Source organism: Nothobranchius furzeri, chromosome 7, assembly GCF_043380555.1.
Source record: "Nothobranchius furzeri strain GRZ-AD chromosome 7, NfurGRZ-RIMD1, whole genome shotgun sequence".
Taxonomy (NCBI): domain Eukaryota; kingdom Metazoa; phylum Chordata; class Actinopteri; order Cyprinodontiformes; family Nothobranchiidae; genus Nothobranchius; species Nothobranchius furzeri.
In genome coordinates this window covers 74,497,826-74,523,987 of record NC_091747.1, presented here as the reverse complement: position 1 = coordinate 74,523,987, position 26,162 = coordinate 74,497,826, and the positions used below count along the sequence as shown (strand labels likewise).

Sequence of the window (26,162 nt, the reverse complement as noted above, 5' to 3'; positions counted from 1 at the left end):
GGCATTCTACCCTTTTACAAATCAAGAATGTAAATGTCAGTTTATTTCAAAAAATTGTTTGGTTGTTTGTTTGAAAGTTGTTTAAAAAGGTTTTTCAAAAAAAAGTAACACAGCGACCAGCAGTCGACAATGCAATACTCCCTCTCTCAATTCACAGATTTTTTGCACACTTGTGTACTATACACTCAAAGCCTTACAATGCACTTCTCCAAGTGCACTTTGCTGAAGACCGCAGGGCACAGGGCGAGTATTGGAATTAGGCCCAATATAAACATGATAGTAAATGCATTATATAGGACCGGATACATGACAGGATGCCCCCATAAAAGCGCTATGCCCTCTGACGTCCTGGCGGGAAATTGCTTTGCAACATTCCCAGGTGATGGAGAAGTCCGAAAGCAAACCATCTCCGTTAGTGCGTGTCTTTCTCTCGTGGAGCTGACGCAGAAGCATGAATTAGGCTTTAGGCTCCCTAAAATTTCCTCACGCATGTCACGTTTACGCGGAAATCGACTTTAGGCACTTTTTCAACACCATAAAATGTCCTGCTTTTATTTTGAAAGCGTGCCATTGACTAAACCGGAAGTCATTACAACGATCTTTCCGGCTTGTGTTTTGTAAACACAACACACAGCTGGACACGCAATCGTCGCCTTGCAAGTACAGTTATGGTTTGTGTCACCTGTTATTGTCAGGCTCTCTGATTTACTCCGTTTTCTGCTTTCATTTGTCTGAAGTCGGCTAATCTGTTGCTGTTTTTCTCCAAGCTGCTAGCCAGCAGCGGTGTCGAGCTAAGCTAAAGCCGCTCAGTTTTGTTTCTGACCCAAAAAAGAAGTTACACTCTCTCATGGTGGTCGCAGGTCAATGGGGAACTGTCTGTTTTCACAAGGCGCGGATGACCTTTCGCTCCTGAACGACTCCGAGGGGGGCAGCCTGCCCGGAGAGCCGCCGCCGCCTTACCAGGTGAGCAGTCGGGCTGTCCACTTTAATCCGGCCCGGAGATTGAACGCACCCCCTGGGATTTTCATTTGGGTGTATTTAATTAAGTGGTGCTAACTTTTAGAAACGGTGCATGATAAAGTTTAGGACATGAATGGGCTGTGTTGTTGGTTAGAATTTTAAATAGGTGTCTATACAAGTAATCTTTTTGTTAATCTGTAATCTCTCAGCATGTAATCTCAGAATGACACAAAAGCATTAGAAATCAGAATTTCTGACTGCTTTACCTTTTAATTTTAATCTGATAACGTTTTATTTCCGTTCAAAGGCAGATTTATTTTCAGGAGCTGGGTGTCTCAAAGGATAAATCTAATTTGTCCTAATTTTTTAATCTTCTGTCCAGTGGGCTGGTCCATCTTTTCTATCACTGGTCGCTTTATTAGGTACACCATTCTAGTATCAGGTCGAACCTCCATGTGCCTTTAGAACCGCCTTAATTCTTCATGGCACAAACTCAGCCTGGTGTTGGAAACCATACTTAGAGGATCTGGACCTTATTGAAAAGATAGCATAAAATTGTTGCATCAAAAGCCAAAGGTTCTTTTCTGGACTGAGATCTGGTGACTATGGAGGGCGCTAGAGTCCATGGTCATGTTCTAGAAACTAGTTGGAGATGATCTGAGCTCCCGCTGAAGCAGCATCAGAACATGGGTCCATGTCATCCTAAAGGGATGGGCATGGTCAGCAACAATTCTCAGCTAGACTGTGGTGATTAAACCAGGCTCAGGTGGTACTAGAGCCTCAACTCCGTTAGTGCCTGCCACGGCTGGGCAATAAATCGAAAATGTATCGTAATTGAAATTTCTGACTAATCGAGATAATTATTCCCATGTCAACAAATTTTATTTGAACGTTTATGTCCCTTTAAGAAGCTGTACCAGTAAGGTAAGCAGGGTTTCCCCCAGAAAATGAGTTAAGCCTGGCGGATTCGGCCGTCAGGGGCGGGGGGGGTCACGTGCTCCATCTTGCAGTGCTCCTCCCTTGGGGGGGGGGGGGGGGGGGGCTGCTGTTTCTCACCAGTATCAGCCACTGGAGGGCTCTAGTTTCGTTGCGCCGTTCCCGTTGGGTCCCATTGTTAAAGTCTTTGGTATGACCCGACCGGGTCTCACATTCCCATTATAGCCCCACCACAATGATTATTTGAATTGCAATGGCTGGCACTCCGTTATCCTGCAAGCTGTTGTGGATGGTAAGGGCTTGTTCTGGAATGTGTTTACTGGGATGGCAGGGAGTCTGCGTGATGCCAGGGTTCTGAGGCTTTACTCTCTGTGGGAGCTAGCCAGCCGGGGGAACCTATTACCCGCTCATGCGAGGAGGAGCATTGGCACAGTGACAACTGAATATTACAGCCGTGGTGAGTCTGCTCATCCTTTGATGAGCTGCCTCATTAAACCTTTTAATGACACAGGACCGCTGACACCAGTGCAGCAAACATTCAACATAAAACTTTAGTCAAATTTTAAAAGTGCAAGTTGAGGCATTAAAACAAAGTAAGAAAGGTAACTCTCACAAATAAAATGTGCTGCTTAAGATATTAAACAAGTAAAAAAAATAGACAGGTCACTCTGTAAATGTGCAAGTTAAGGCTTTAAAATTATTCATTTTGGGTTGATGCTGCATGCAGGACTGCCAAGTATCTCGACCAAGGCTGAAAAGTTGTGATTAAATGCATCGGTCTCATCCCTGTTGTTGGCTGCTTCTTGCTCTCCCACTGCTGCTTCTCTCTCTCTCTCTCTGTGAGACTTCCTGTCATCTCAGGACTGCTTCCTGTTCCCTGGCCTCACGGGTGTCATCCAGGAGAAGTTTCACCTGGTCACTGCACATTTCCCGGTCAAGGGCTCCTTCCTCTTGAATGGCCATCACCACTGTCCATTCTCTATAACCTTCTTCGTTGCCCTACACAAGAAACCAAAAATTGTTAGACAGTCTCTACCTTCTGGAATGTTAAATAGGAAATCTGTTAAAAAATAATGTATTGGACATGTTCAGGCAACGTGACCTCGGTTGTGTTAGCTGAACACACAGAAAATCTGGGATTAGTTTGATTTCGCACTTTAGACCAGTATGAGACTTTAGGCAGAGGACACATGCAGTAACATGTAACTTCATTATTAAATAATAACTTACGAACATAACTACAGTGGGGCAAAAAAGTATTTAGTCAGCCACCGATTGTGCAAGTTCTCCCACTTAAAATGATGACAGAGGTCAGTAATTTTCATCATAGGTACACTTCAACTGTGAGAGACAGAATGTGAAAAAAAATCCATGAATCCAAATGGCAGGATTTTTACAGAATTTATTTGTAAATCAGGGTGGAAAATAAGTATTTGGTCAATAACAAAAATTCAACTCAATACTTTGTAACATAACCTTTGTTGGCAATAACAGAGGTCAAACGATTACTATAGGTCTTTACCAGGTTTGCACACACAGTAGCTGGTATTTTGGCCCATTCCTCCATGCAGATCTTCTTGAGAGCAGTGATGTTTTGGGGCTGTCGCCGAGCAACACGGACTTTCAACTCCCTCCACAGATTTTCTATGGGGTTGAGGTCTGGAGACTGGCTAGGCCACTCCAGGACTTTCAAATGCTTCTTACGGAGCCACTCCTTTGTTGCCTGGGCGGTGTGTTTGGGATCATTGTCGTGTTGGAAGACCCAGCCACGTTTCATCTTCAAAGCTCTCACTGATGGAAGGAGGTTTTGGCTCAGAATCTCACGATACATGGCCCCATTCATTCTGTCCTTAACACGGATCAGTCGTCCTGTCCCCTTAGCAGAAAAACTGCCCCAAAGCATGATGTTCCCACCCCCATGCTTCACAGTAGGTATGGTGTTCTTGGGATGCAACTCAGTATTCTTCTTCCTCCAAACACGACGAGTTGAGTTTATACCAAAAAGTTCTACTTTGGTTTCATCTGACCACATGACATTCTCCCAATCCTCTGCTGTATCATCCATGTGCTCTCTGGCAAACTTCAGACGGGCCTGGACATGAACTGGCTTCAGCAGCAGAACACGTCTGGCACAGCAGGATTTGATTCCCTGCCGTTGTAGTGTGTTACTGATGGTGACCTTTGTTACTGTGGTCCCAGCTCTCTGCAGGTCATTCACCAGGTCCCCCCGTTTGGTTCTGGGATTCTTGCTCACCGTTCTCATGATCATTTTGACCCCAAGGGATGAGATCTTGTGTGGAGCCCCAGATCGAGGGAGATTATCAGTGGTCTTGTATGTCTTCCATTTTCTGATAATTGCTCCCACAGTTGATTTTTCCACACCAAGCTGCTTGCCTATTGTAGATTCACTCTTCCCAGTCTGGTGCAGGTCTACAATTCTTTTCCTGGTGTCCTTCGAAAGCACTTTGGTCTTGGCCATAGTGGAGTTTGGAGTCTGACTGTTTGAGGCTGTGGACAGGTGTCTTTTATACAGATAATGTGTTCAAACAGGTGCCATTAATACAGGTAACGAGTGGAGGACAGAAAAGCTTCTTAAAGAAGACGTTACAGGTCTGTGAGAGCCAGAGATTTTCCTTGTTTGAAGTGACCAAATACTTATTTTCCACCCTGATTTACAAATAAATTCTTTAAAAATCCTGCCATGTGAATTCATGGATTTTTTTTCACATTCTGTCTCTCACAGTTTAAGTGTACCTATGATGTAAATTACTGACCTCTGTCATCATTTTAAGTGGGAGAACTTGCACAATCGGTGGCTGACTAAATACTTTTTTGCCCCACTGTAACAACATAATCTGAAGGCTTATTACAAATGGAACATTTTCAACTTTATTAAAACAATTCACAATAATTTTGCTCAGTGTTGTCCCATGTAAACATCACACTTGGACCCTTACCATAGTTAACTGGCTGCATGCAGCATTCTGTGTGCTGAGCTGGTACTGGTCTGTGAGGTGGAGGTGCTAGCCTGCATGTTTGGCGGCGATGACGTTCGTGCCTGTGTTGAGCCCGCTGAGGGTGGTGGAACATCATCTGGGGAGCCTTGTGGATCATGTTCCTCAGTAGGGAAGTCTTCCTCGCATGTCTGCAGAGATTCTGGAACAAAATAAGCACACACACAGAGCATTGTAGCCTTCATGCTAATGAGCTCATCTCCTCGCGTAAATTGCGTCAGCTTCGTTTCTTCAAACGTATGCTCAACACTGACGAGACTAGTAACTTTTACAGATGGGACTAGTTGTTTCTACTTCTCAAAAGTCACACAACACTATTGAAATACTGAAAAATGCAAGCAAAGCATTGTTAGTGTTGATTCATAGCTTTAGTCCTGTCGGAGGGGACAATAGCGTCAGCCTATTCATTTTAGTTGTTTATTTGAATGTTTTCTCACCATTGATCGGACTAGTAAACTCTACGGACAGAGCTAGTGGCTTGGAATATGTTGTAAATTGCAAGTCACCATTGTCATGGAATCCAGAATCGCTGTAGCTGTGTCCAGGCCGCCGTCTCGACCGTTGCTGGCGTGTCAATGACCATAAATTGCATCCATTTGATCGAACCACTTCCACGTCTTGTGGTTTGATCCGCTCCTTCCATTGTGGTCCGTTATGGTTCAGTAATCACTCCTCGTCTTTTTTTATTTGTCACAACACTGTTTGCTTTTTCTCTGAAATCCGTGAGCCAGCATGAGCTCAGAAAGTTCTTTGAAAACTCTCGTTTTTTCCAAAGGGTTCAAATGAAGGCAGCTGGACTTCTTTGGTTTCTTGAAGACGTTTCGCTTCTCATCTGAGGATTTTTGTCAGTTCTGACTGGAGAGTGACATTCTAGACAGAGAAGGTAGATGGTTTGAGAGAGGTGTAAAGAAGCTATCAATGTCAAATGTGAAAACCCACTTTAAATTGGGGGGGGGGGGGGGGCCTTAGGTTTCACCTTTCCAACAACTCCTCATCAGGAGATGGAGAGGTGGGGTACCCAGAGTAGTTTCGGCTCATTAAATAACAATAGACAGCTACAGCTTATAAACTTGACTCTCCCTTATTCCAGTCAGAATTGACAAAGCTCCTCGAATGAGAAGCGAAACGTCTTCAAGAAACCAAAGAAGTCCAGTCGCCTTCATTTGAACCCTTTGGATCACCATTACCTGGATGACTAAGAACCTTCACCAGTGTACCTCTTGTTTCTTCTAGCTCCATCTGTATTTTCTCATCAGCCACCAGACACTGAAAGGTCTGCGCCTCACCGTTGCTACAGGGAACTATTTTGGAGTTGGCCATCATCATAGACATGCCCCATGTTTACTTTTTAAAAATGGCGGTTTGGGTCTAGGTTTTTGTGTGTGAGTTGCTGTTAAAGTCATGTGACCCCCTAGCCAATCAGTGATCGACAGCCTTTTGAATATGCATCATGGTACCTACTCTGAGAGAATGGAACTCCTCAGAGAATGGCTCTGAAAATTTGAGCTAGAGCTGATACTTGGTACTAATGGAGCCACGATCTAATTGCACAGATTAAAGTGGTGTCAATCAAAGCAGGTACTAGTGGAATTGAAGCTTAGGGGTCTAAAGTGGTACAAAAACACACCACCATCCCCATTTCACCACCAGCAGAAGCAGCAGCCTGAAGCATTAATACAAGAAATACTAGTTTTGTGTTGGTGACACCAAATTCTGAACGTTGGCACTGAAATCCAAACTCATCAGAGCAGGAAAGGTTTTCCAGTCTCTTCTGGTCCAGTTCTGGAGATCCTGTGTGAATTCTAGCTCCAGTATTCTGTTCTTGACTGACAGGAGTGACACCTGGTGAGGTCTTCTGCTGCTGGACATTATCTGCTTCAAGGTTCAACATGTTTTGGATCAGAGACTGGAGGCAGATTTGTCTTTCAAACACCTGGAACCTGTCCAACCAGTCTCCTCAGACCTCAACGAGACATTTTTATCCACATAACTGCTTCTTCTTCAGACCATTCTCTGTGAACTCTAGAGTGGTTGTGGGTACAAATCCCAGTGGATCATCAGTTTCTAAAACACTCAGAGCAGCTTGTCTGGCACCAACAACCACATCACTTCCAAAGTCTCTTAAATGTTCTTTCTTTTCCATTCTGATGCTCAGTTTGAACTTTAGCAAGTCCTTGTCATCGTGGCTAGGTGACTAAATGCACGGGTCATTGCTGATAGGGATGCAACTATACCACTTTTTTCCAAACCGATATGATACCGATACTTGGATCTGAGTACTCGCCGATACCGATTACCAGTACCGATACTTCTACCATACAAAAAAAGGCAATGATTTGGAATACAGATTTTATTTTCTTCTCTGCACAGGAAAAGACTGTGAGGTAGATAAAAAGTAAAATATATGAATGGAAATCATCACAAAACTAAAATATTAGGTGAACAGAAATGACAAGTTACAGTGAAGCCATTTTCAAGCAACTGCATTAGTATCGGTTCCTGGTATCGGTTAACTTTTACCGATACTGGTATTGGCATCATATCGGTGCATCCCTAATTGCTGATTAATTTTTTGTGTTGACAAGCAGTTGGACTTGTGTACCTAATAAAGAGGCCAAAGAGTGCCCTTCTGAAGTTGCCCAAGTGAATTCAAATAAAGTGCACACAATTTTTATTATTAAATAAATAAACTTTTTTTTTACATTGGGTAGTTTATGTTGCAATATCAGATAAATAACTAGAATCATAACAATACATTGTTTTTGGAAGGGTTAAGACAAATAAACCTTTTGTCATAGAGGAGAAAAATATGGTTTCTTGTGTCGAATGAATCGAGTATTTAAGTAGACCTAAAAGAAAAATAAGCTAACCTTAAGTGTGTACCTTATGAACAAAGACTCGCACAACTGCTCAGTAACAGCTCTGACTTAGGCCCTGTCCACATGTAGCCGGGGATCTGCCAAAACGTAGATATTTTTCTACGTTTTGGCCTGTCATCCACACGAAAACGGAGTTTTTTCACACGAAAACGGAGTTTTTTAAAAACTCCGGCCAAAGTGAAGATCTGCGTTTTCTCTGTTTTGGGTGTCTGCGTGTGGACAGACAAAACCGGAGTTTTAAGGTCCGCAACGTCACTTTCCGCGACAAAACAATGCTGACATCACGTGTGCGACCTGTGTTTACACTAGCCGACAGCATGGATGCCCTCAGAGCTGCGCTCGCTTTATCAATTGTCCAAGCGCTTTCTGCTTGTTTGTTTTTGCAAGCGGAATTACTGCTCCTTGCGGAAGACCACAGACGAAGGACGAGGTTAAGAACGGGGGAAGTACTGCCGCCTACAGGTCTGGCATGTCCTTAACAACGTATTTATCCGGGTACGTGTGGACAGTTTTTTTTTAAACGAGGTGGTGTGGATGCAAGCTTTTGGAGGGGTGGATACTCGTTTTCAAAAAACCCCGGCTACGTGTGGACTAGGCCTCAGAAATCAGCCCGCAGAACCCTGCTTACATTTCTTGAGGACCAAAGAGGACCAATGTCTTGACTCCGTCACCACCTTAAACTACGGGAACCTTTTTTATTTGTTTGTTTGTTTGTTAAAAATTCCAGTTTTGATCCCTGACCTGGACTCTGATGCTGTTGGAGATGACTCCGGGTGTTTTGTGAACCTTTTTTCCAGGAGCATGCCCAACCAGTGCCAGTCTTCCATCCCACCCCAGGGGAGAGTAGTCTGGCGACCCAGCTCACAGAGGAGGAGCAGATCCGCATTGCCCAGCGAATCGGACTCATCCAGCATCTTCCAAGAGGTATCTTTGACCCAGGCTCCGACCCCTCTGACAAGAAAGTAAAAGAGTAAGTTTTAAATGATGGCATTTGACTAAATGTTATACTCGAATTGACCTCAAACACACTGTAGGTGGAGAATTTAGGTAAATAAAAAGTCTTGTCTGTTTCTGTAGATGTGTGATCTGCATGCTGGATTTTGAGTATGGGGATCCCATTCGGTTCTTGCCCTGCCTTCACATCTACCACGTGGATTGCATCGACCCTTGGCTGATGCGCTCCTTCACCTGCCCCTCCTGCATGGAGCCTGTGGATGCAGCTCTGCTGTTAACCTACGAAACCAACTGAGCAAGCCTCAGCAGCTGCTCCTGCCTAGATATGATTGCACCTTTTTTTTCTTAGCCAAAACTGCCCTAGCTGTTCAGACAGGTAGCCACGGTAACACAGAGCTAACCAGATACGAGTAGGGTGTTTGAGGATACACACAAGTGTCAGAAACTACTGCTACAGAGTGTGCACCGGTCTGGTCTGTTTGGTGTGGGAAAAAGTGCCAAATTAGGGGTCAATGGTTGTTTATCTGATTGTAATCAAGCTTCTCAAAGGAAATCCTCTTCTCTGTTAAGATGTGATGTGAGGTAGTTTTATTTAAACGAGGGTTGTTTGTCCAGACTGGAAAATGACAAAGTTTCAGGTTTAGGTTATTTTAAAGATGGCGGCAGATAGATTTTTCTTAACTTTTGTTTTTCCTCTGAATTGATATGTTTTAATGTCATTATTTTGTTGTTAGTCGACACTATAGAGTCTCTCCTTTGCTTTGCCTTTGACTTGGTTTTGGAAATCAATCCAGCGTTTCACTCTTTCATGGTCAGAGACGCCATCGACTGTGCAATCCCCCTTAAAGCACTTTGGAATACCCCCGTCTTCAACTCTGTAGAAAGCCACAGATGAATGTGTTTTCATGCTTGTTTCAGAGAATGGGTGTGGAGGTAACGTTGGGGATGTGCTGGCTCAGCTGTCTCTGCGGCCAGTCTGAAGCGCAGGCGTAGGGTTTGTAAGAGCACAACTTCTCTCTCGCCTTTTCTTGTTCGATGCATTCTCTCTTCCTCATAAACAGATCAGGAGGGAAATGAAACTTGGAGCAGAAGATGGGAACGCACCATGAATGTGGAGCTGTTAGCGATACTAACCGTACCAGTAACCACGAGAGGAAGTTTCTGATTTACTGTGCACTCACTGTGCCTTTTTAAAGAACGACACAAGCCAGTTGACGTGAAGGACAATCATTTTTGACTTGATTTAGTTTTTAGTTGTCCTCTAGGAGGAGACGGAGACCAGAACGACACAAGGCCAGGAAACCGGCCTGGCTGCTGGTATTAATGATGTCTTTTACTTTATGTTTGCTAAAAATGCACCAAGTGTAGGAAACTCATGAAAACCACAATAAAAGTCCACACCAGATCATTTTAGTGTGTTATTTTGTTTGTACAAACTCGCCGTGCCGTCTGGTTAAAGGAAGTGAAACACAAACCTCACTTATGGGCCATTCCCATCTGTACCGGGTCGGCCCGGGCCGGGTAGCGTAGGTTGTTTACATATCTGGGTGGCCTGGTATTTTTCCGGGCCAACCAAGGCTCATTCTCAGCCCTCTTCTCGAGGGGGTCTGCTTCAGGCCAACCAGGGCCAACACACCCACTGCTGACAGCAAATTCACACCTTCCATTAGAGCAAGCCTCTGATTGGTGGGTAGAATCAGCCCACATGGGCTTAAGACAAGGATGTGTGGAATCAACCGGGCCAGGCTGGGGCCGACTGGGGCTACCCGGCCCGGGCCGACCCGGTACAGATGGGAATGGCCCATAAAATCAATTGAAACTGACATAAAAATCAAAGCATTCAGAAAAAGCTATTGAGAATGCTTTTGAATTGTGGGTTGGCAAAACAATCAATAAAAGCTAGTGATGCTAGCTCTAATAATACCCTCAGCAAGACGTCTGCACCCGTCGACAGGTGTTCTCTTCAGGTCGCTCTGGTCTGACGGCCGTCCTCTCCGGATAAAGAGATCCGGCTAACGAGTCGACAGGAATAAAACCAACACAAACCACGCAGCGGTAAAAGGTTCTTTACAGACTTTATTTCAAAAGGGGCATATTTACAACCGTTATTGTGCATTGAAGGCCTTCTGCGTACCAGTGTGATAGAAGAAACTGTAAAATTTAAGTCATCAGCATAAACAAAAGAATAAATGCAAACTGTACAAATATTACACAAAATTTGCGAAACACGATTTTTACAGTTGGAGTCGGAATTTAAACCGTTGGGCGTTGATAACTCGTGTTTGGTGTTGCTACAACATAGATACCCATACTGATGGTAACCAGAGCAACAACGAGTCCCAGCACCTTCCTGACTAGAGAAAAGTTGGGTTGGGGCAACTGGATTGATCTGGCACTAACTGATTTGGAGTTTGGTGAATAATCCTGCTGCTGCTTTTCAGCAACACTCAGCATCTTCTGTAAGCCGTCAAAGACCTTTAGAAGCCAGAGAACAAACATCAGGGTGAATCATTAACTCATGACAGGTGATCTGGTGCATGACTCCTCTCTCCTTACCTGGATGTTAAACTCAAAGGCCTGGACCGCCTCCTGCAGCACGTCGTTCCTCTCCTGCTCCGTCAGCTCCACGCTGTTCATCCGGCTACGATAGAGCTGCTTGAACAGGTTGGGGCTGGAAACGCCAGGGAAAGCAAAGAAAGACAGGCCATCTCCATTTTTTAGCCCCATGGACTTCTGGGCGATTCGACCGAGAACCTGCCCGCCCGACAGGTCGCCTAGGTAACGAGTGTAAGCGTGGGCAACCAGAAATTGAGGGTTTTCTTCACCGATCTGAAAAGTACGAACACGTGAACAGCGTTCACATATTAGTAAACAGATGAGTGGATGAACTGCGTGTTGAACGTTAAGGAAACACACCTGTCTGAGTCTGTGGCTGTATCTTTTAGTGGCATCAGGAACAACGATCTTCTCCCTCCAGTCGCGGCCGTAGAAGAACTCCAGGTCTTTCTCGATGGCTTTAAGCCTGGCCAGTTCAGTTGGGAAGTAAATGGGTGCGACGGCAGGGTGGTTGGAGTTCCTGTCCAGGGCTTCCTCCAAGGCCTGGTAGATCTCATACAGGGAGCACAGGAGGAGCTGCAGGGAGAGGAGAGCCCTGGCGTCAAACACAAAATCCCAATGCAACCACCGTTACGTGGAGGGTTTGTGTTACCTTATACTGTGCCAGAGTGACCTGACCCCGCTGGAAGCTCAGCATCATTTCTGTGTTTTCTGCTCTGGTGTGACTTTCTTTTGTCGCCTTTTTGATTTGTTCTGACAAATCCCTGAAGGAGAGAGTAAATCTCAGTCAAATCCGAGACTTTTCAACGCAAATGAAAGAAGTAAAAGAAAACCGATCTAACCTGTCGTCTGTCTGCACGGCTGCTGTCTGGGTCTTCTCCGTTTCCATCGTGGCTCTGGAAAGCTGATCAGAAACTCGTCTTACAGACAAATCATCTTCTCCATCACTGAATAACGATTTAGAAAGTCAATCACATCAACCAAATGCAGGTCTAGTTTTACTCACCAGTTGTGATAAAGTTCCTTTAAGTTCAGATTTCCTTCTCTTCTGTGTGGAATGAAGTTTCATGTGTGCAGCTGCCTCTTTTATACTCAAACCTTCCTGTCTCCTCCCCCCGCTTCTCTATTGAAAACAGGAAACCAGTCACAAGTCTCAGCCAAACATGATACAGCAACTTCAGCAGAAACAGTAGAGGGGAGGCTTAGCATGATGCAGCAGCTTGGAAAACTGCAGAGGAGGGACTAGGGAGCTACCATGAGTGTGAAAATTCCCTGGAAACCCAGAGGGAGGGAGGGCTGAGAGCTAAACATGACATGGCAGGTTTAGATTCTGAGATCAATCCAGAGGAGAGGAGGAGTCGTTCCTAAACATGACTGTGAGTTTATTCTGAGACTGACTGAAGCAGGAGGAGCTAGTGACGGTGTGGGAGAACAATCCCGTGACAACACCCTCTGCTAAAAAAGTCAAAAGGGCAATGTTTTAAAACAGCGTGGAGACTAAAAGCAGGTAGGAAATAGTAGTTTCCTCAGACTGCGTGTGTAATTTCTAAATTACAGTAAATCACTAGGATACAGACACTGGAAATCAAAACCAAAAACCCAAGAAAGGAGGAGGGTGATTGTCAACAATGGGTTTTTCTGCCCCTCAAATTACATAAACAACGTATTCTCTCATTTCAGCTTCTACTAGGCAGCAGCAAGCCACAGCAGATGGCAAGTCTGAGCCAATACTGCTTAGTCATGTTCTCTTTTCAACAGGACTGTAAAACCCACATGAGTGCTCATTTAGGACAAATGTCATAAAATTATAACATTTCATAAACTGATGAAAGATAAAAAAAAATTGAGTTAAAAATAAGAAAATAAAAAGATTTTGGTAGGAAGCAGATGGGGTGAAAAACTTGCCCTGATATTTTTGATTTTATCCTGAAAGAATGCTAGAAAGTTGTTACAGTGGGACCTTGAGTAAACTGGCGTAAGAGGGACGTGAGGTGAAACGATCTGGTTTATGGTGTCAGACAGGACTTTGGAGTTATTTTTGTTTACAGCAATCAGCTGAGCAAAGTAAGAGGCGCTGGAAGTTTTCACCGTCTCATTCAGAGATGTTATCAGTTCTTTAAATTGCAGCCTGTGACTTTCTAATCTAGTTGACTTCCAGCGTCTCTCGGCTCTGCGGCGTGTCCTTCTGAGACTGTAAATGTTTGGATTAATCCAGGGACTTTTTCTCTTGCTAGAAAAAGTAACCTGCTTAACAGGAGCCACTTTATCTAAGATGCTGCAGCATTGTTTATCCAATGGCTGGATGAACAAGCTTGGATCATCACCCTGAACTGAGCTGCTGTCAGATAATCTAGAAAATCCATCCACCGCTGACTGATTAATGATCCGTCTCTTTGATTTTAGGTTGTGAGGGACAGATTCAACATTAGATAGGACATTAAAGAAAATGCAGCTGTGGTCACTCACATGAACCTCTTCAACTTGTAAATGATTGATTTTTCGTCCCAAAGAGAAAACAAGATCTAGAGAGTGACCCATTTTGTGTGTGTGAGGCCTGAAACGTGCTGCTCCAAGTTAAAAGACTCCATAATAGACATGAACTCCTCTGCTGTGCTACAATTAGGATCATTAATGTGTAAGTTAAAATCACCAAGGATAAAAACTTTTTCTACTTTGATCATTGGACTGGGAGGTCGGTAGATTAAAATACAATTTTGTAACACTGCTTTGATGACCTGACATTCAAAAGTTGTAAAAGGGCCATTTTTCACCAGATTACAGACATGTTTGTCCTTAAAGACCACAGCAAGACCTCCACCACGACGTGTCGGGCGTGGTGTGGTAAACACAGAGCAGTTTGGTGGACATATTTCATTTAACCCTCCCACTGTCATTATGGTTGACCCCGCGAGGAAAGTTGACCAGTGAGCAGGATTGATGGTTTATCCCTTGGGTCCACGTGGCAGGAGCGAACACCACCTCACCCCACCACGTGGACCTCAAGGGATAAACCATCAATCCTGCTCACTGGTCAACTTTCCTCGCGGGGTCACCCATAAAGACAGTGGAAGGGTTTAATGTACAAAATAGCCATCTTGCTGCCACGTCTCTGTAAGAAATAAATAGTCCAACTTTTCTCTGGTGAACAGCTTGTTTAAAATAAAGGATTTGTTTGAGATGGAGCGGGCATTTAACAGGACACATTGAACTCCAAAACAAGTTAAAATTATCGATGAAACCAAAACTGTGGGACCTGCAAGCAGACTGAAGCCAGGGGTGGAGAGAGAGCAGACGGCTAAATCTTCCATATCCACGAGAAACTGTGGGGATCGGGCCAGAGATGAAAACAGACATTCCACTGCTCTTCAGAATGTTATTATCTATTTTGGTATATTTTCCTACATTTGGGACTTCAGATGCTATACCATCCTAAGATTTTTAGTTTAGTTTAATTTCTGTTCAGACGCCTTTTGGCTTCACTTTTGCATGAAGACATTTTTACCACCTCTATTTCCAGCTATATTTTGCGTCTTGAAATGAAAACATCTCTCAGGGAAATAAAAAAATCCCAGAATATGTACTACATGGAGTATTAATTCAGTTGTACAGAAGCATATTACCGTATGTGCAGGGAAAAAATAAAAGATCTTGTAATAACAACATTTCTTGTTTTAATGTGATAAAAACCTAATTTTAATGAGAACAATTCTCGAAATAACGCATTTAATAACTCATAGTACTGAGAACGATTATAACTGTAAAATGGCGGTTGCATGTTTTGGCGTTCTACTCACAATGAACGAGGCAGCTATTCCAGTTCTTGATGTGAAAACTTTATGAGGTAAACAGCACCAGCTCCACAACAACCAGGGTAAACACTCCTAACAAAGGTGCTTGAATCAACAAATTACGATTGCTAGCTCTCTTTTCTGCCGGCTGCGCCATGCACACCCCGCAGCTCTTTGTAGGTTGTGTTTAATTGTAGGCAATTAACATTAAAACACTTACAGACTTCCAACAATGAAAGAACATGCAAATGTAATAAAGAACAAATATTCTATGCATATCGTTTGTTATGTGAAAAGGTTTCAAAGTTTTTAAATGTGAAAAAGCACAAACAGGAAGTCAACTTTTACTTTGAAAGCTGCACCTCAACTACAAAGTGGAAATACCGCAATTTGCTTGGAAGAAATCGAGAGGGCAGTATGGTGCCCATCTGGTGACATTGAGGTAAAAAAAAAAAGTAACTCGTGGCCAGGAGTTGTTAATGCGTTCCCATGAGATATTAATATGTGGCCACGAGATTAAGTATGTCGTGGCGATGTCACGTTGCGGGTGTAGGAGTTGATGGACCATGTGTGGTGGAGCAGATCAGGAGGTAAAGATGCAGGCTTCAGATCAAGTAAAATGGTTTTAATGGTGGGACGAGAACGAACAGCACAAGACAACGATGACAAACAACCACAATGATCTGACAAAGACTGATACGAGCAAGGCCGGATGAACCATATGGGCAACTGGGCAATTGCCCAGGGCCCACAAACTCTAGAGGGCCCAGGGCAGCAAGGGCAAGAGCAAAATACTGTAGGCCTATCTGTAATCTCCCACTTTATATCAAACTAGGGTGACCGTACGTCCGGTTTTCCCCGGACATGTCCACTTTTCACTCTCCGTCCGGGCTTCCGGACTGGGGGTTCTTGTATTGATGAAAATCTCCGGCTTTTCATCCAGGAGCAGGGATCGAATTATGGGGGAGCTGGATATCCTACACATCCAGGGGAGCCGGAAAAAAGTTTCCCACCTATATTACATCGTTTATGGACTCTTCTGGGCAGAGAGCACAGAGAGCGGCACAGCGCTGTGTTGTTGCGCAGCGATCCAGGCTGCTGCTTCCAGCGCACGGTCCATTCTCAAAGTGGCGCAACCAAAAAACTATAATTAGCACACGATCGTTCATGTCCGCACATGTTCTCTACTTTCTATCTTATTTGTGCCTGAAGCGCGCTACTGCGGAGCTCATCACCTGTGCTGCGGTGATTTCACCTCACTGACGCAGCATCGAAACGCGCTCTCCGCTTTGCGGTCAGGAGATCCCTTTGATCTGCTCAAAAGTAACTGATGAGGTGAAAAAGTAAGAATCCAGGCAGCAGTTTTTCTGGAGAGTTTAGAGGAGATGCAGGAAGATGAGAGACAGACAGGACAGGAAATAGTTAAATAAAAACAAGAAAACAAAGTAAAATGTAGGTAGATTTATCTCCACTACACGTTTTTACCTGTATAAAACAATAAGTTATACACATGTCATAGTTATACATCTGATACAGCTCAGATCACCTTCAACACTCAGTCACACACCCAGGGCCGTTTCAAGGCATTTTGGGGGCCAAGGCAAAATGACCCCTCCTCCCCCCCTTACCTGGGCTCCCCAGAAGCCTCTGTGTAATTCATACCCTCTCCAGTAGTGTTAGTTATACAGTGTTTATAAAAGCCCCTCAGACGCTGACATGTTATCAGATGAAGAACTAAACTATCAGATATGCTGTCTCATCTGCTGCTTTTCTAAACTTGCAAAAAATAACAAAACCATTTGAAAGCCACTATTTGTGGATTCTCTGAAAGTTTCCATGGAGTGTGTGACAACTTATTTTTTCATTGATCCTATCGTCTAATCTCACAGCTGAAACAAGTATCCTTAATAATCGGTGCACAGGAAGCTTACCGATTCTGTAATAAAACATAAGGTATAATAATTTATTATTAATTAAACCTTGTTGCAGCACTAAAGCAGAAAAAATAGATTTTGCAATAAATTGCAAAATATTTACATATGAATTGTTTTAAAGCCCTTTTATTGGCAGAATCTGATATTAATGTAGTTCTTACAAAAAATGGGTCCCAACGTGGTTTGTGTGGCGTTGGCGTTGCCATAGTGTGATGTCATAGGCACAGATCCCCTGTCCTCTTGTTTGGAAATGGAAATATGATCACCCTATATTAAACAAACTGTCCACCCGGGCTTTTGCGCTGCACAGAGACGCTTCGCTGCCTACGACTGAACGTCAGTTGAGAGTCAGTCTCATGCTGACTGACCAATGAAGAGAGGGCCTCAAGTTAAGACCCTCTCCTCATTGGTCAGTCCACACGAGGTGGGTCAAAGGTTACCCTGAGCGGGTTACGTGATGTCAGATATTCTAGTATTCAGTATATTTACTGCATATTACAGTAAAATATTCTGTATGTGACCATATTATGGTGATCCTTGGGTCGTGATGATGGGGCCCTTGAATATTGTTGCCCAGGGTACAACAAAGTGTTAATCTGGCCCTGGATACAAGGAGGGAGGTATAAATACACAGGGCAAATGAGGAACACATGGGCAGGTAAACAAGGGGCAGGTGAAAACAATAAGGAGGGCAGGAGAGAGACACAGTCAGGGAGGCAGGGGCAGACCGTGACAGGCGACATATTAATAACTCGTGGCCACAAATTTGTTTTCTTTCCTCAATGTCACGAGACGGGCACCATAGTGTTTTCTCCATTGTTTTCAAAGAGGAGGACGAGCTGACGAAAGTACGGAGAAATATGTTCTTGCTTCTTAAAAAGACATATCTGTTTTGCCTTGGCCCCCAAAGTGCCTTGAAACGGCCCTGGGTGTGTGACTGAGTTTTGAAGGTGATCTGAATTGTATGTATAAATAACTTATGGTATTATACAGGTAAAAACGTGTAGTGGAGATACATTTTACTTTTCTAACAGTTTTCTTTGTTTTCTTGTTTTTATTGAACTATTTTCCTGTCCTGTCTGTCTCTCATCTTCCTGCATCTCCTCTAAACTCCCCAGAAAAACTGCTGCCTGGATTCTTTTTCACCTCATGAGTTACTTTTGAGCAGATCAAAGGATCTCCTGACCGCAGGCACGAATCACAAAGACAATAGTACCAGAGGGCATGAACGATCGTGTGTTAATTATAGATTTTTGGTTGCGCCACTGCGCAGAACGCAGCTGCCTGGAGCGCACCAACGATCATTCGCTCAAAGAAACCGGTAGCTGAGAGTCCATGTAAATGATGAAATAGGATGAAAAACCGAACATTATCACCAATACAAGAACCCCCCCGCCCGGACAGAGAACGAAAAGTGGACATGTCCGGCCTCCTGGTTTGATGCCAGCTCCGGCTTTCTCCACGCAGTTTATGGAGGATTTAAACACGAAACGGGAGACTGTCTTAAATGCCAGACAGTATGCCAGACAGTATTGGTCATGCTACTCTCCAGGCCAGCTGAGCGCACGCGAGGTGTGAGGTGGGTGGGGGTGAGGGTGCGTTCAAGAGTTGGGGTTGCTAAGCTGTTGGCGGGCCCAATCTACCGCCTGGCGCCGCCCATGGTAACGTTCTTTTAATTCACAAGACGCATCAACCCGTTTTAGTCAGTATACTAATACAGCGACACACACTTTGGCCATGTTTTAAATCGAGACGCGTCACTCTGGCCGCCTAAACATGACTCAGCAGAACAGCGGAGGCGGAGGAAGCTAAACGTGACACAGCAAATTCAGCTCGAGGACAACGTCAAGAGACTTTAATGTCGTGTCGTGCTTCGTTTTTTTTTCTTTTTTTTGCTGTTTTCTACTTTAATTAGAATTAAAACGCAAACGTTAACCTGACCGTCAATGAGTAGCTCCATGTAACCGGAAGTACGTCACGTCAGATTTGTGGATACAACCTTAAAAGTCAGTTTCCGTCATCCCTGACGCGTGCTGTGGCTTCTCTATAGTAATGGATGATGGAGCAGATGGAGTCATATCAACACAAGAGCACAACATAATAAACCTTCTGATGGTGGAAGCTGAAGATTATTGCACAGGCAGGTTCAGCAAGGTGAGCTGCTAATTAAAAATAATCCTTCTGCAACCAAACATTGATTCTCAGGAGTAAATATGACTAGAGTTTCTCACAGGTGAAAGATTTTTATGTGAAAGTAGAATAAATAACTCCAGGTGCCATTTTGTAGAAACGAATGGGAAAGACAACTAAACACATTAATTATTAATACTATTATATCTAATCAAAATATGCCAAATTGTTGCTGTTTGTATCAAAAGGAAGGTAGGTCTGATAATCCAGCGCAGCCTATGACCACATTCAGTAGCAATAACTTGATTTTGCTCCATCAGTTTTTTTTCTCTTAAACCTTTAGTCTGTTCACTTCCTGTGGCTGCAGGACAAGATGGTGGTCAGTGCCGAGTTTTATAAGCTGAATGGCTATTTATGTCTTGTCCAATACATTATTATCTTTCGTCAACAACATTTCAAACATGGTTGTTTAAGCATTTAAACATTGGTTGGCCAGACTCTGCTCCACGTTTGTATGAAAATGAGCACATTTCCAGTTCGATGAGAAGCAACAAAAAACTCTTGAGGCTATTGCTGAGGTTTTTCCATTTTGATATTGTGATAACACACACACATGTATGCTCCAGAGCAGAAAACTACCAAAAGTCCTTAATAAAGATCAGCTGATCAGTACATTTAAAGATGCCCTTCACTCATATTTTAACACATTTGCAGTGGTCTCTGTTGACATATTTCCCAGCCTTATAAGTGGAGAAACCCCATCTCCTGACCCAGCTGTACTCCTTTCACTTTAGCTTAGCATAAAACACAGTAAGTGAAGGGATCCAACTAGCATTGTGAGTAAAAAAAAAAGTCCTTAAAATCATTCAGTAGTGAACCTAATTCTACTTGGAGACCTAAATAATCAGACTGACTGCAAGTAGAAATAATTAGTAACATAAAGGATTCAGAGGCACCGTTTTAGATTTGGGACTACTTTATGACAAAGCTCAGCTGTAACCCAGGCTTTCCACTGGCTGTGAAAAGGGTCGCGTAACGTAATAGCTGCGTATTACCCGCAAGCTCATTCCCAACCAGGAGCAATTCTGATGCGAAACAGGGGCGAAAGCGTTCCACACAGCTGGTCCCATGACGTCACAAAATCACGAGAGAATTGCAACACCACGCGTGATTTCAGAAGTCCACACACAGCTGCGTGCATCAAAAAAGGACTGTGCGTTATTTCCTGTTCTGTTTACATCAATTACAAAAGTTCACATTAAATTATGTAAAGCACGTTACTTTTATTTTGAAAGTTACCGGATGCTCTCCACTGCTTTTGTGTTTTGACTTCCTGTCTGGCTCGATCTAAACTGTGGAGTTTTACTTGTTTTGGAAGTGCAGCAGTTTCATAGACTCGAAACAGTAATGATGGCGTGCCCTCACTTCTGGGGCGTGTCCAAAATGTCGGTGGAAAGGAACCCATACACTAGAACTGAAGCTACTTGCCCCAAAGTGCGTTTTGGGACCGTTCCGTGACGCTTTCATGGGCCATGGAAAGGAGGGGTAAGCTTCCACTGAAAGGTGCAAGGTAGCCCCAAAGACACCTGCTTCTGTAAACATATATTCACACGGTGTGAGAAGGAGAAACAGCCAGCTGCTACCACTTCAACTGTAGGACAAAATACCGAGTCCCAAAAAGAAAAACACCATTTGAAGTCACAGACAACAAAAGACGTTTGGACCTAGAAAACAGTGACTGGTGTTTAGTGTTCCCCTCGTTTCGTCCGGCATCCTGGGTTTCTGGTTCTGGCAAGCTCAGGCAAGACACTGGAGGGGAGGAGTGAGTGATCATGTTTGAATTCAAAACTTGTTTTGCAGTGGCGTGTCCAGATCTTTTAAAATGGGGTGGCCCAGGTGAGGCACAACTTTGTGCATGGGTGGCACCAATGGTTATGCTTTTTTTTTTGTTTGTTTGTTTTACCCCCAAGCCTTTTGTGGATAATGAAAAACCTATTTAAAGATAAATTAGTGTGGTGGCACCTGGGGTGGCCAATCAGATTCCAAGGGTGGCACGTGCTACCCCAGGCCACTCCCTGGACACGCCCCTGTTGTTTTGTTTGCATATTTGCTATAACGGCGTTAAAGGTACAATACAGCAAAATAATCACAGAGTGTAATGTCTCAATAATGTTGAAAGAAAGGTTACATTAAAGTAGATGTAATCCTCAGCCAGCTGGGTGCTTACCAGTTTTTCTCCTTTTAGAAGGATGGACCTAGTCATTGTTTACAATCTGTGAGGCGGCAGGGTTGCCAAGTCTACACCAGCATTTGTAATCTGAAAAAAAGCTCCAGACTTGTTGAAAGAACTGAAGCTAGTTGAGGGAGCGACCCAGAAGTTTTTTTTTCTCAACCTAAGAAGCCACAGCACCTTTTTGTTAATCTAGTATTGAGTGAAGCAGGCTAGAGAATAACGTTGAGCTAACAATGCTTATGATGAACTAGCAACAATTGTTACTTTTTCAATTACAAACAACTCGATATTACAGTTAAATGTTTCTATCTACATATCAACCTGTTGTGTATGACTCGTCTTCTAGAATTTTCTGGCGCTGAGCCGCAACTCCCTAGCCTAGTGAACTAGACCAAATTCTTGCTTTGCAAAGTTTGGTCTAGGCACGCTCCATTGGAACCTCAGCAGCTCCTACCAGGACTCTGGCTGGCCAATCACAGCTCTCTAGAGGGGTTTCAAACACATAAAGAGCTGTGATTGGTCCATAATGGTGGGCCAATCATAGTGCTCTATCTGCTTAGTGAACAAATCACAGAGCTTTATCCACTTTGTGGGCCAATCAGGGCACTCTATATGCCTGGTGGGTGGGATGATGCAACAGAGTGAAACAAGAGTATGTCACATTCATTGTCCAGTGGAATGCGGAGATCATTTGAAAGACAACAGTAGAACCCGCCCCACAACCGAGAGCCGTCAATGGAGCATGACCAGACTAAATAATACATTTATTTAGTCTGGCTTGCCAGGCTAGCAACTCCCAATAAACTCATGGAAATGAGAGGGGGGATTTGGTGTTTGCTTTGAAATGGACTGCAGTACCAGAATTCACCACAAGATGTCAGTCTTACATCATACTCCAAATTTTTGCATCTGGCTCCTAAACCCTGTAAAAGCAGTAAGGAAGGGGTTATTTTAAACATCCCTTTTCCACACTCTTGAGTTATTTTACATTCATTAATGACATAATTATTATGATCAATTATCACTTGTAAGTCGCTTTGGACAAAAGCGTCTGCTGAATACATAAACATAATTAAAAACTACCTGGATCATTTCAGTGTGTATTTCCTGATTTCTACAAACACGTTCACCTGCCTTGGTTTTTTTTTTTATTTAATCTAGGGACATAATATGTTGTGTATTTTGAACATTATCCTATCAGCTGCAGTAGAGTCCAACACATCCTCATAAACAATATAAACTGTCTCACAGACATCAATGCTTAGAAGAGGTTTTATTATGATCTCTCACCTGGGAATTGAAACGGTTTACTTCCATCTTCTATGACTCCTCATTCTAGGACAACTGTCAAACCGCTCTTGCGTCATCGTAGCTAAATGTTCTTTATAGCAATAGTTTTATTCCCCTCTTTATTGGCACACACGGAAATCCTGATCTAATAATTTGTCACAAACTTCATTTGTGTTGCAGCGTTTGTACTTTTAATTTCCAACTGTTTACTTTATTATTCCCTTAATTGCTCCTATTTTTCCATGATTAAAGCTGCCTACGTACATTTTCAGTGATCAGAGATGCACTTTTTGTAACCATTAATTATTTTATTGCGTTATAATGTGGGTGAGCATATTTGAATTAAATTTACCAGCTATTATGTTTTCTGCTATGATTTCCTGATTATTTCAGCATCCCAAATATCTCTAAAATACCCATTTTTCAGGAACTAAATGCGACCTTGAACATGCAAACGCAGATTAATGGTGAGTATAAGTGAAATGCACATTTTAAATAATTTAACATTTGGTATGATTAGTTTTCATTATGCTCTCATTAATCAATCTGTAAATAAAAGTAATGCAGCAGATGTGAGTTTCATTATAATAATGAATGTTTATGATCTATTTAATATGTGACCTTCTTTCAGGGAACAGTGGAAGAGATTCTGAGGTGGACTGGATGGAGTCCTCTTGTCCTCCTCCAGTGCACCCGGTCTGTTTGTCAGAAGAAGGATGGGTGATTGCGGGAGAGGAGGAGGTGAAATAATATGGCGCGGTATGGGGGCCAAAATTAAGACTACTGCCCAGCCGCAGGAGGCAATGTCAATTCTGAAGCAAACTACCGACCTGATTAATAATAAGCTGGCGCCGGTAACTGAGAGGCTGGCGCTGCTTACTGAGAAACAGCACCTTTACCGGCGTTACTAATAGATACGCTAGGGACTAGCAGCCCTCGGCTGGTCATTGACTGGTTCACACACTCCCTCTGCTGTCTATTAGCATGGATAGGCTGACATTAGCATCGGAGAGGCTAGCCATTAGCATGCCTAGGCTGGCCACTAGCTGACTAGTGACTCTCCGAGATGGCTAGCCTCTCCTATGCTATTGTCAGCCTATCCATGCTAATGGTCCATCGAGGAGGTAGGAAATCCATCTAGTGGCCTGCCTAGGCACGCTAATGGCAAGCCTCTCCAATGCTAACACCAGCCCGTCCAGGCTAACGTTAGCCTATCCATGCTAATAGACAGCAGAGGGAGTGTGTGAACCGGTCAATGACCAGCTGAGGGCTGCTAGTCCCTAACGTATCTAGTAGTAACGCTGGTAAAGGTGCTTTTCCTCAGTAAGCAGCGCCAGCCTCTCAGTTACCGGCGCCAGCTTATCATTAATCAGGTCGGTAGTTTGCTTCAGAATTTATATTGCCTCCTGCGGCTGGGCAGTAGTCTTAATTTTGGCCCCCATACCGCGCCATAAAATAATGCACATAATATTAGAATTTATTTTCGGTTAAGCTCTTTTAAGTTATTCTATGCACTTATTGTTCAAAATTAAAACGATTAATTTCTAATTCTTACATTTTTTCCCCAGAACAACTTGTTGCATTCATGCTGCCCAGCAGTGGGCAGCCTTATTCAATATTTATTCTAGTTGTCTTTCTCCTTTTGTGTGTCTGACAGAAATGTCCATGTCCCACACTGGAGTACTGGGTGTGTCTAGATCACCGTTTCACGATGGAAAGCGGTCACGGAAATGGAGCTGTTGGTCTGTCTGTCCCTCCAGTCTCAGACGCCCTGTTGGTACCAGCGCCTGCTAGTCCTGAGGTGTGCGGCTTCATCGCTGGTACCGGCGGCTCTTCACACAGAGTAAGCGGTTCAGCCTTGGACCCACTCAGGTCTACCAGGAGTCCCACTTCCTCTGACCAGCATCCCATCAGAGCTGCAGCTCACCTTCACCTGCTGGGAGAATCATTGTCTCTGATTGGGCACCATCTTCAGGAGACAAATGTGAGTGGATTGCGTAAATCCTACGTGGAGGCTTTATTGTGTTTTACTATGAAATGACTCTAAGTTGACCTACAGAAAACTGTGTCCATGTCCAGTAGCGTCTCTCTGCTGCTGGACTCTCTGCTGTGCGCTCTGGCTCCACTTATGAGCCTCACAACTCAGATTCCTGAGCTGACGAGCTGCACCGAGCACACGCTGGTGAGTTAACTGTGCAAACACACCACACTTACATGTGTTTTGTCTGCTTTGGGGATTAAATATCCTGTTTTCATCTGATTTGAAGGACTCCTCTCTGGAGAACATAGCTTTTGTGATGCCTGGGCTGTAAATGAAGACGGAAGATTCCTCCACCCATGACCCTTTGGGGGGTTTCCCCCCATAAATTATGTCTAATGTCATAAGTTTATTCTATGTGTTTACTTGGTTTATTGAGCTATTTGATAAAGCAAAGGTTGATTTACACAATAAGATGCTGTTTTACTTTTAAAGGCATTAGATGTGTTGACTTCAGAGCTCAGACATCACATGCTTTAGTTCAGAAACACCAGTTATTTAAACCATCGGACTTCTAAGTAAACACAGTTTTTTTTTTACTTTGTTGATTTTTGGACAAAATACAAGAACGGGTATAAATCTAAAATAAATCTGTGTTTAAATCCACGAGGAGATCGACACAATCTGTTTATGACTAAACATTGGAACTAATTGTTTTTATTTCGAGGTAAGTATTTGTTGAGGGAGCAGCTTTATCGTTTCATATTTGCCTAAAGCAGGTTGTTTAATTTAGTTCTGTGTATTTATTAGATAATTAAACCCTGTTAATGTTCCATTTGCATTGTGATTTTAATATTCATCTCCCAGCTGTAGAAAAACCTATGAAAATAACACGTTTTTAATATCTTTTTCAGTTCTTTTTACACAATTACAATTTTATGTTCTATGACTTCCTGCTGAAATGATTTAATGTCTTCAACTATTGAAGTGACAAAATATTTCATATTTACAAACGTTCATACTCCCAAACCTTCGATTATACATCAGAACATCAGTAACATAAGTAACAGGCCTTTTAAACTTTTCGTATGTCCCACATTAAACACTGTGCGCACAGTGATACACACGATGTTTCTGTAAATAACTTTTCAAGATTTTTTTTTCAATGCTACTTGTAGTTTTCAGACAGACTGTATGGGGCTTAGTTTTTAATCTGAGAGAGCCGGGGTGTGGTTACCATGGTGACCCTAATGAGCCACTGGCAGCATTTATTTTAGAGATGCACTGATTCCGAATGTTTGGGGCTGATGCAAATTTCTGATTCTTGTACAGATGCAAATTTAAAAATCTAATAAAATAACCAGAATACAGAAAAGGTACTACATTACAATCATAGAAATGCCTAATAAATAGTTTATAGATGTTATTAATGTGCTTATTATGAATTTGGGCAGCAGTAGCTCAACAGGTTGAGCGGGTTGTCCAGTAATCGGAAGGTTGCAGGTTCGAT

General features: G+C 43.2%; 3 protein-coding genes across 5 annotated transcripts; 2 read left to right on the top strand and 1 right to left on the bottom strand.

Moving 5' to 3' along the window:
• Positions 1 to 572: 572 nt before the first annotated feature.
• Positions 573 to 9,557, top strand: rnf11a (ring finger protein 11a). 2 transcript variants are annotated; one of them, XM_015954292.3, is made up of 4 exons: positions 573 to 671; positions 861 to 963; positions 8,587 to 8,759; positions 8,867 to 9,557. In XM_015954292.3, exons 2-4 carry the CDS (start codon positions 865 to 867, stop codon positions 9,036 to 9,038), a joined length of 444 nt encoding a protein of 147 aa, XP_015809778.3. In that variant the 5' UTR covers positions 573 to 671; positions 861 to 864; the 3' UTR covers positions 9,039 to 9,557. The 2 variants fall into 2 exon arrangements, with proteins under 2 accessions (XP_015809778.3, XP_054607654.2); XM_054751679.2 differs by having other exon boundaries at positions 631 to 963.
• A 1,242-nt stretch (positions 9,558 to 10,799) lies between these two features.
• Positions 10,800 to 12,422, bottom strand: LOC107382233 (heme oxygenase). The gene is made up of 6 exons (XM_015954293.3): positions 12,306 to 12,422; positions 12,142 to 12,203; positions 11,952 to 12,063; positions 11,660 to 11,875; positions 11,300 to 11,572; positions 10,800 to 11,218 (listed from the first exon to the last, which is right to left on the bottom strand). The coding sequence occupies exons 1-6, from the start codon at positions 12,366 to 12,368 to the stop codon at positions 10,997 to 10,999; spliced, it is 948 nt and encodes a 315-aa protein (XP_015809779.1). The 5' UTR covers positions 12,369 to 12,422; the 3' UTR covers positions 10,800 to 10,996.
• Positions 12,423 to 18,870: 6,448 nt separating this feature from the next.
• LOC107382234 (uncharacterized) lies at positions 18,871 to 25,318 on the top strand. 2 transcript variants are annotated; one of them, XM_015954295.3, is made up of 6 exons: positions 18,871 to 19,175; positions 23,102 to 23,141; positions 23,306 to 23,370; positions 24,332 to 24,658; positions 24,734 to 24,856; positions 24,942 to 25,318. In XM_015954295.3, exons 1-6 carry the CDS (start codon positions 19,074 to 19,076, stop codon positions 24,984 to 24,986), a joined length of 702 nt encoding a protein of 233 aa, XP_015809781.3. In that variant the 5' UTR covers positions 18,871 to 19,073; the 3' UTR covers positions 24,987 to 25,318. The 2 variants fall into 2 exon arrangements, with proteins under 2 accessions (XP_015809781.3, XP_070409841.1); XM_070553740.1 differs by having other exon boundaries at positions 23,306 to 23,415.
• The last annotated feature ends 844 nt before the right edge of the window (positions 25,319 to 26,162 follow it).

Excerpts from the sequence above, each read along its gene's own strand:
- LOC107382234 (XM_070553740.1), top strand. The coding sequence starts at position 19,074 with ATGGATGATGGAGCAGATGGAGTCATATCAACACAAGAGCACAACATA. Across the intron at positions 24,659-24,733 it reads ACCATCTTCAGGAGACAAAT|AAAACTGTGTCCATGTCCAG; the intron begins GTGAGTGGATTG and ends GTTGACCTACAG. Across the intron at positions 24,857-24,941 it reads GCTGCACCGAGCACACGCTG|GACTCCTCTCTGGAGAACAT; the intron begins GTGAGTTAACTG and ends TCTGATTTGAAG.
- LOC107382233 (XM_015954293.3), bottom strand. The coding sequence starts at position 12,368 with ATGAAACTTCATTCCACACAGAAGAGAAGGAAATCTGAACTTAAAGGA. Across the intron at positions 12,204-12,305 it reads AAGGAACTTTATCACAACTG|CTTTCCAGAGCCACGATGGA; the intron begins GTGAGTAAAACT and ends GTTTCTGATCAG. Across the intron at positions 11,876-11,951 it reads TCACTCTGGCACAGTATAAG|CTCCTCCTGTGCTCCCTGTA; the intron begins GTAACACAAACC and ends CTCTCCCTGCAG.
- rnf11a (XM_015954292.3), top strand. The coding sequence starts at position 865 with ATGGGGAACTGTCTGTTTTCACAAGGCGCGGATGACCTTTCGCTCCTG. Across the intron at positions 964-8,586 it reads AGCCGCCGCCGCCTTACCAG|GAGCATGCCCAACCAGTGCC; the intron begins GTGAGCAGTCGG and ends CCTTTTTTCCAG. Across the intron at positions 8,760-8,866 it reads TCTGACAAGAAAGTAAAAGA|ATGTGTGATCTGCATGCTGG; the intron begins GTAAGTTTTAAA and ends CTGTTTCTGTAG.